The sequence below is a fragment of the Oncorhynchus kisutch genome, linkage group LG11, assembly GCF_002021735.2.
Source record: "Oncorhynchus kisutch isolate 150728-3 linkage group LG11, Okis_V2, whole genome shotgun sequence".
Taxonomy (NCBI): domain Eukaryota; kingdom Metazoa; phylum Chordata; class Actinopteri; order Salmoniformes; family Salmonidae; genus Oncorhynchus; species Oncorhynchus kisutch.
The window spans coordinates 51,411,967-51,421,844 of NC_034184.2; the positions used below are offsets into that span (position 1 = coordinate 51,411,967).

A 9,878-nucleotide genomic window follows, 5' to 3' on the forward strand; every position below is an offset into this window, starting at 1 on the left:
GCCTTTGATGACTGTAACAGACCTGTTGATGATGAGGATTTTATAAGACGCACAGACAGTCCTACTCAATTTCAACTTCAAAGTAAATATCTTAGAAGTTTGAAGTAATCTCTGTGCAAAATAGAGAAACCAAAAAACAGAAGCCTTTTTGGAATGTGACGGTCCCTGAATACACATACAGTACCAGTTAATTCTGGACACACCTACTCATTCAAGGGTTTTTATTTATTTTTTACTATTTTCTACATTGTAGAATAATTGTGAAGAACTCATAAATACAATAAAATAACACATATGGAGTCATGTAGTAAGTAAACAAGTGTTAAAAAATGAAAATGTATTAGTTATGATATTATTCCAAGTAGCCACCCTTTGCCTTGATGACCGCTTTGCATACTGTTGGCATCTCTCACCTAGCTTCATGAGGAATGTTTTTCCAACAGTCTTGAAAGAGTTCCGATACATGCAGAGCACTTATTGGCTGCTTTTCCTTCACTCTGCGGTCCAACTCATCCCAAATCATCTCATTTGGGTTGAGGTCGGATGATTGTGGGGGCCAGGTGACATGATGCAGTACTCATCACTCTCCTTATTGGTCAAATAACCCTTACACAGCCTGGAGGTGTTTTTTGGGTCATTAACCTGTTGAAAAACAAATGATAGTCCCACTAAGCGCAAACCAGATGGCGTATCGCTGCAGAATGCTGTGGTAGCCATGCTGGTTAATTGTACCTTGAATTCTAAATAAATTGCTGACAGTGTCACCAGCAAAGCACCATCACGCCACCTCCTCCATGCTTCACAGTGGGATCCACACATGCAGAGATCATCCATTTACCTACTCTGCATCTCACAAAGACACGGCGGTTGGAACCAAAAATCTCAAATTTGGACTCATCAGACCAAAGGACACATTTCCACCGGTCTAATGTCCATTGCTCATGTTTCTTGGCCCAAGCAAATATCTTCTTCTTATTGGGGTCCTTTAGTAGTGGTTTCTTTGCAAATTGTCCATGTAGGCCCGATTCACGTAGTCTCTTCTGAACAGTTGATGTTGAGATGTCTGTTACTTGAACTCTATTAAGCATTTAAGCTGCAATCTGAGGTGCAGTTAACTAATGAACTTATCCTCTGCAGCAGAGGTAACTCTGGGTCTTCCTTTGCTGTGGCGGTCCTCCATGAGAGCCAGTTTCATCATAGCGCTTGATGGTTTTTGCGACTGCGCATGAAGAAACTTTCAAAGTTCTTGAATTGGTCCGAAATGACTGACCTTCATGTCTTAAAGTAATGATGGACTGTCATTTCTCTTTCCTTATCTGAGCTCTTCTTGCCATAATATGGACTTGGTATTTTACCAAATAGGGCTATCTTCTGTATACCACCCCTACCTTGTCACAACACAACTGATTGGCCCAAACGCATTAAGAAGGAAATAAATTCCACAAATGAACTTTTAACAAAGGCAGACCTGTTAATTGAAATGCATTCCAGGTGACTACCTCATGAAGCTGGTTGAGAGAATGCCAAGAGTAAGCAGAGCTGTCATTAAGGCAAAGGGTGGCAACTTTGAAAAATCTCATATGTTTTGATTTGTTTAACACTTTTGTGGTTACTACACATTTCCATATGTGTTATTTTATTGTATTTATGACTTCTTCACTATTATTCTACAATGTAGAAAATAGTAAAAATAAAGAAACCTTTCAATGAGTAGGTATGTTCAAACTTTTGACTGGTAATGTATATCTGTCTTTTTCCTGGGAGTTGCTACAGAAGCCTAGTTTGGTTGGTGGAGTTCTACTGCCATCTAGTGTCGTGTTAACCACACAGCAGGCAGAGGTTAAATTCCGGACAGCAGGGTGGTATTCATTAGGCACTGTTAGATTCTGGGATAAACTTGGAACATTGTTATACTCAGAAATATAGTATCTGACAAGTGAAAGAGACTGGTTTTTACATCAGAAGTTAATGGTTATCTGTAGGAGCCAGATGGCTTTGGAATGTGTTCGTTAGACGTGAGGAAGTCGCGGGATTGCTATAGGGGATACGGATGGACATCTGTGGATTAGGCACATGAGGGGTTGAGGTCAGGTCAGATCCCCTTAAGGGAGAAATGATGGTTTATTACCCTATTACTTCGTCTTCCTGTCGAACCATAATAAATGTAAGGATTGGAGAGAAGGAGTGTATACAGTGGGGCAAAAAAGTATTTAGTCAGCCACCAATTGTGCAAGGTATCCCACTTAAAAAGATGAGAGAGGCCTGTAATTTTCATCATAGGTACACTTCAACTATGACAGACAAAATTACAGAAAATCACATTGTAGGATTTTTTATGAATTTATTTGCAAATTATGGTGGAAAATAAGTATTTGATCAATAACAAAAGTGTATCTCAATACTTTGTTATATACCCTTTGTTGGCAATGACAGAGGTCAAACATTTTCTGTAAGTCTTCACAAGATTTTCACAGACTATTGCTGGTATTTTGGCCCATTCCTCCATGCAGATCTCCTCTAGAGCAGTGTTGTTTTGGGGCTGTTGCTGGGCAACACGGACTTTCAACTCCCTCCAAAGATTTTCTATGGGTTGAGATCTGGAGACTGGCTAGGCCACTCCAGGACCTTGAAATGCTTCTTACGAAGCCACTCCTTCGTTGCCCGGGCGGTGTGTTTGGGATCATTGTCATGCTGAAAGACCCAGCCACGTTTCATCTTCAATGCCCTTGCTGATGGAAGGAGGTTTTCACTCAAAATCTCACGATACATGGCCCCATTCATTCTTTCCTTTACATGGATCAGAAAAACAGCCCCAAAGCATGATGTTTCCACCCCCATGCTTCACAGTAGGTATGGTGTTCTTTGGATGCAATTCAGCATTCTTTGTCCTCCAAACACGACGAGTTGAGTTTTTACCAAAAAGTTATATTTTGGTTTCATCTGACCATATGACATTCTCCCAATCTTCTTCTGGATCATCCAAATGCTCTTTAGCAAACTTCAGATGGGCCTGGACATGTACTGTCTTAAGCAGGGGGACATGTCTGGCACAGCAGGATTTGAGTCCCTGGTGGCGTAGTGTGTTACTGATGGTAGGCTTTGTTACTTGGGTCCCAGCTCTCTGCAGGTCATTCACTAGGTCACTGCTGCTTACCTATTGCAGATTCAGTCTCCCCAGCCTGGTGCAGGTCTACAATTTTGTTTCTGGTGTCCTTTGACAGCTCTTTGGTCTTGGCCATAGTGGAGTTTGGAGTGTGACTGTTTGAGGTTGTGGACAGGTGCCTTTTATACTGATAACAAGATCAAACAGGTGCCATTAATACAGGTAACGAGTGGAGGACAGAGGAGCCTCTTAAAGAAGGAGTCACAGGTCTGTGAGAGCCAGAAATCTTGCTTGTTTGTAGGTGACCAAATACTTCTTTTCCACCATAATTTGCAAATTAATTAATTAAAAATCATACAATGTGATTTTCTGGATTTTTTTTCTCATTTTGTCTGTCATAGTTGAAGTGTACCTATGATGAAAATTACAGGTCTCTCTCATCTTTTTAAGTGGGAGAATTTGCACAATTGGTGGCTGACTAAATACTTTTTTGCCCCACTGTATATAGTTGTGGTGGTGGAAACATGTTTTGTCTAATGCAGCTGTATTGATCCTCTGTGAAGAATTAAACTTGGTTAAGCTTTCATAGCATCCTTTGAGTTATTTACTCTGAGAATTAAAACCTAATAGCACCGAATGTAAGAAAACAGACAGAGTACTACATGGAATTGTCTGTAAGAAACATTCATATTACTTTTCCATTGCAAAGCATTTTGCTACGATAAGCCCTACTGAATGTGACCCAGGATTTCCAAAATGCTTGATGATTCAGCACGTCCTAATTACTCTTTCAGACCAGCCACATGTGAGAGCTTCTCTGGTGAAATGGGCAGGGCACTGAGGCTTCTAGACCCTCTCATTATGGTACATCGAGAAGACCTCAGACATCAATGACTGTGTGAGAGAGCAGTCTGACCTGACTTGTATACAAATACAGTTGAAGTCGGAAATTTACATACACCTTAGCCAAATACATTTAAAATCAGTTTTTCACAATTACTGACATTTAATCCTTGTAAAAAAGTTGTTGTCTTAGGTCAGTTAGGAACACCACTTTATTTTAAGAATGTGAAATAATACAATATTATATTATATTTATTTATTTCAGCTTTTATTTATTTCATCCCATTCCCAGTGGGTCAGAAGTTTACATACACTAAATTAGTATTTGGTAGTATTGCCTTTAAAATTGTTTAACTTGGGTCAAACGTTTCACGTAGCCTTCCACAAGCTTCCCACAATAAGTTGGGTGAATTTTGGCCCATTCCTCCTGGCAGAGCTGGTGTAACTGAGTCAGGTTGTAGGCCTTCTTGCTCGCACATGCTTTTTCAGTTCTGCCCACAAATCTTCTATAGGATTGAGGTCAGGGCTTTGTAATGGCCACTCCAATACCTTTACTTTGTTGTCCTTAAGCCATTTTGCCACAATTTTGGAAGTATGCTTGGGGTCATTGTCCATTTGGAATACCCAATTGCAACCAAGCTTTAACTTCCTGACTCATGTCTTGAGATGTTGCTTCAATATATCCACAGAATTTTCCACCTCATGATGCCATCTATTTTGTGAAGTGCACCAGTCCCTCCTGCAGCAAAGCACCCCCACAACATGATGCTGCCACCCCCATGCTTCACGGTTGGGATGGTGTTCTTCGGCTTGCAAGCCTCCCCCTTTTTCCTCCAGACATAACGATGGTCATTATGGCCAAACAGTTCTATTTTTGTTTCATCAGACCAGAGGACATTTCTCCAAAATGTATGATCTTTGTCCCCGTGTGCAGTTGCAAATCGTAGTCTGGCGTTTTTATGGTGGCTTTGGAGCAGTGGCTTCTTCCTTGCTGAGCGGCCTTTCAGGTTATGTTGGAGATTAGGACTCGTTTTACTGTGGATATAGATACTTTTGTACCGGTTTCCTCCAGCATCTTCACAAGGTCCTTTGCTGTTGTTCTGGGATTGATTTGCACTTTTCGCACCAAAGTACGTTCATCTCTAGGAGACAGAACGCGTCTCCTTTCTGAGCGGTATGACGGCTGCGTTGTCCCATGGTGTTTATACTTGCGTACTATTGTTTGTACCGATTGTACCTTCAGGTGTTTTGATGTTGCTCCCATGGATGAACCAGACTTGTGGAGGTCTACAATTTATTTTCTGACATCTTGGCTGATTTCTTTTGATTTTCCAATGATGTGAAGCAAAAAGGCACTGAGTTTGAAGGTAGTCCTTGAAATTCTCTACAGGTACACCTCCAATTGACTCAAATGATGTCAATTTGCTTATCAGAAGTTTCTATAGCCATTACATCATTTTGAGGAATTTTCCAAGCTGTTTAAAGGCACAGTCAACTTAGTGTATGTAAACTTCTGACCCACTGGGATTGTGATACAGTGAAATAATCTGTCTGTAAACAATTGTTGGAAAAATTACTTCTGTCATGCACAAAGTAGATGTCCTAACTACTTGCCAAAACTATAGTTTGTTAACAAGGAATTTGTAGAGTGGTTGAAAAACAAGTTTTAATGACTCCAAGTGTATGTAAACTTCCGACTTCAACTGTAGAAAGGGAATCTTCCCAGCACTCTTAGATGATTCTCAACTTCTGAGCCTCTGATCCCGATGTAGAAATACTCATTTTTTTTAACCTCTTTTCCATATATCATTGTTTCAGTCCTTCTCATTTGTCTTTACCCATGATTTCATTTCATTCTGTCTCTGTTTCTCTTCTGTTGTTTTTTTCCTGTTCTGAAATGTCTGTCCCACTCTCTCTACCCATAGCAAGACAATCCTATATACAAGAGCCCTATTAATAAGTTCCAGAATCCTATCTATGGACGTAAAGCTGCGGTTCTATAAGTTTGTATTTACTTTCTCTCTCGTCTGTTTTCATGCATGGGTTTCCTGTTTGTTTTATTTGTGTGTTTCTTTGTGTTTGTCAACGTACTGTAAGCTGTCACTATTTTATCAATCTCGATATTTCTGGCTTTCCTTTGGTCACTCTTTGGGCCAAGTAAGTCAGTTGAGGAAAGTGTACAGAAAGATCCACATGATGGTATATTAAAACCAACAATAAACCCATATACTGTAAACTGTCCCCTCTGTTAACAGTTTGACTAGAGGTAAGTACTGTAACAGGTCATCACATATAAGCCTATTACACTTCAGTTTAACCGCAGTATGTACGTTGTGTCATATTTGAAGCTATGATTGAAATGGCATGATGTGTCTGAGACGTTTGTTGATATTTCTTCTAACAGTGTGACCTGGATGACATCACACGTATCCTCACTCAAAATGACACCAAGATATCCATATGATGGCATGATCTTTCCAAAGAATGCTTGATAATGATTTGATATTCTAAATGGGCTCGGATTTTGCTGTGGGTTTTTTTTCCTCATAAATTGCAACTTTTGTGTTATGACTGACATGTTACATACAGTGGGGCAAAAAAGTATTTAGTCAGCCACCAATTGTGCACGTTCTCCCACTTAAAAAGATGAGAGAGGCCTGTAAATTTCATCATAGGGACACTTCAACTATGACAGACAAAATGAGAAGAAAAATCCAGAAAATCACATTGTATGATTTTTTATGAATTTATTTGCAAATTATGGTGGAAAATAAGTATTTGGTCACCTACAAACAAGCAAGATTTCTGGCTCTCACAGACCTGTAACTTCTTCTTTAAGAGGCTCCTCTGTCCTCCACTCGTTACCTGTATTAATGGCACCTGTTTGAACTTGTTATCAGTATAAAAGACACCTGTCCACAACCTCAAACAGTCACACTCCAAACTCCACTATGGCCAAGACCAAAGAGCTGTCAAAGGACACCAGAAACAAAATTGTAGACCTGCACCAGGCTGGGAAGAGTGAATCTGCAATAGGTAAGCAGCTTGGTTTGAAGAAATCAACTGTGGGAGCAATTATTAGGAAACGGAAGACATACAAGACCACTGATAATCTCCCTCGATCTGCGGCTCCACGCAAGATCTCACCCCGTGGGGTCAAAATTATCACAAGAACGGTGAGTAAAAATCCCAGAACCACATGTCGGGACCTAGTGAATGACCTGCAGAGAGCTGGGACCAAAGTAACAAAGCCTACCATCAGTAACACACTACGCCGCCAGGGACTCAAATCCTGCAGTGCCAGACGTGTCCCCCTGCTTAAGCCAGTACATGTCCAGGCCCGTCTGAAGTTTGCTAGAGAGCATTTGGATGATCCAGAAGAAGATTGGGAGAATGTCATATGGTCAGATGAAACCAAAATATAACTTTTTGGTAAAAACTCAACTCGTCGTGTTTGGAGGACAAAGAATGCTGAATTGCATCCAAAGAACACCATACCTACTGTGAAGCATGGGGGTGGAAACGTCATGCTTTGGGGCTGTTTTTCTGCAAAGGGACCAGGACGACTGCTCCGTGTAAAGGAAATAATGAATGGGGCCATGTACCGTGAGATTTTGAGTGAAAACCTCCTTCCATCAGCAAGGGCATTGAAGATGAAATGTGGCTGGGTCTTTCAGCATGACAATGATCCCAAACACACCACCTGGGCAATGAAGGAGTGACTTTGTAAGAAGCATTTCAAGGTCCTGGAGTGGCCTAGCCAGTTTCCAGAACTCAACCCCATAGAAAATCTTTGGAAGGAGTTGAAAGTCCGTGTTGCCCAGCAACAGCCCCAAAACATCACTGCACCTAGAGGAGATCTGCATGGAGGAATGGGCCAAAATACCAGCAACAGTGTGTGAAAACCTTGTGAAGACTTACAGAAAACGTATGACCTCTGTCATTGCCAACAAAGGGTATATAACAAAGTATTGAGAAACTTTTGTTAATGACCAAATACTTATTTCATTATTCATTAAAATTCCTACAATGTGATTTTCTGGATTTTTTTTCTCATTTTGTCCGTCATAGTTGAAGTGTACCCATGATGAAAATTACAGGCCTCTCTCATCTTTTTAAATTGGAGAACTTGCACAATTGGTGGCTGACTAAATACTTTTTTGCCCCACTGTATATAATGACTGTAAATTACAATTCTAACATTTTCTTCGTTTCTCTTGTGCCTTCCAGGGAGAAAATCCCATCTACAAGAGTGCTGTTACGACGGTGGTCAACCCCAAATATGAAGGCAAATGATGGAGTTTCAGGTCTCCCAGAACAACACTGTATGCAAATATAGTTCTAGGGCATGAGAGGTATACGGTCTTTGGTAATTTCTTCTTCTTGTCGCTTCAGTATTATAACGTTACATTTGGCCAATACATTTGGTCTTCTTACTAACAGTTTATTTTCTATGCAATCATTGTCTTTTTAAAATGTACAGTTAGTTGTTAAGTGTATATACTTTAAGGTGCTTTTTATTTCTTTCTTGAAGAATTGGTTAGAAATAAGGTTTTTGCCACAGGACTGGTATGGGCCACGGGTTGTGCCTTTCAGAGACCATACCCATATGGGCACAGAGAGTACTCTCTTTCTGTTCATGGACTTGTTATTAGTGTGCCATTGACTGTCAAACAGCACCTGAGACTAAAGCATACCAATATTTTGCATTGTGGCTGTGAAGTATTTTTTCAACCATAGGGTAGTAAACATTGATTTTGCCTTGCGATAGACTAGCATCCTGTTCAGGGTGTGTACTTGTATATCAACCTGCCTCACACTACAGAAACAGGAGATGGGCTCCTGTCATATGGGCCGTTCTGGCTCAGACAGGGCTATATCCTTATTCATTTGTGGATAAAAGAGACATCCATCAAGCATGATTGCAAGAATCTGGATTCATCATTAGGGGTAGTTTTTAAAGATCACATAAATTCTAACATAGTCATCAGGTAACATGTGCATCCCAAATGGCACCCAATTCCGTTTAACACCCTATAGGCTTCCTGCTCATAAGTAGTGCACTACATGGGGAACAAGGTGCTATATTTGGGACGCATTACATGTAATGTGTGAAGATGTGCTAAGAACTAATACATGGAAAGCATTGATGTTTAGATGTCAAAGGTTATTGCACTATTGATGAGAACAGGTTTTGCCTTGCAAAATGACTGAAAAAAAAATCTATGATTACATATAACTGTCATAAACAGCCTATTTTAAAGGGATTGAAAACCACTTGTATTAATGGGATAAAGAAATGTAAATCACTTAATTACATAATCAATTGACATGCATTTGTGACAAAATTAAGAAGTTTCATTTATTTTTTGTATAATTTAGTTTTATTCTATAAGATTTCAGTATTCAACCTCAGGTCCTTTTCTGTACTCATTACTAGCAAAGCCAAATATCTGCCTTCTTTGCAAAGCCTTATTCAATGTGTTTCATGTTGATCAATGTTAAACAAATTGTAAACTTTGTTCTGAAGACATACTGATTGACACAAGTTAGCTTGTTTTAATCTGTTGTTTCCCCCTTTTGAAATCATTGGGCTGGGGTAACCCCTGCAGTGCTTGTGTAAAATCAGTATTAAGTGAAAGGCCTCTTGGAATTGTTTTAAAATACAACAACTCCTCAATATCATATCTTGTTTTTAAAGTGCCTTTTATTTCAATATTATGTTCACTTTTCCCAATGCTGTTTCTGAATTTATTTATTAAAAAGTACCTAAATGACATGGAATGCTTATTTTATTTTAGCTTTGCTACATTGGTTCTAGAAAGAGGAGGCATGGTTTGATCAAAGATACTTGTAACACGCTCCTTCCTCTCTGTGGTTTTATTTTAAACAATCACATCACATTTAGCCTGTTAATCAACTATATTGTTAT

The 9,878-nt window shown here is 39.7% G+C and overlaps 1 protein-coding gene across 2 annotated transcripts in view; it reads left to right on the forward strand.

Moving 5' to 3' along the window:
* Positions 1–9,725, forward strand: part of LOC109899549 (integrin beta-1) — a 43,317-nt gene extending 33,592 nt beyond the window's left edge. The window contains exons 16-17 of one of the 2 annotated variants that reach the window (XM_020494883.2): positions 5,872–5,949; positions 8,177–9,725. In XM_020494883.2, coding sequence (XP_020350472.2) covers positions 5,872–5,949 — 78 coding nt within the window. In that variant the 3' untranslated portion in view covers positions 8,177–9,725. The remainder of the gene's footprint in view (positions 1–5,871; positions 5,950–8,176) is intronic. The other variant, XM_020494886.2, reaches the window with a different exon arrangement.
* The last annotated feature ends 153 nt before the right edge of the window (positions 9,726–9,878 follow it).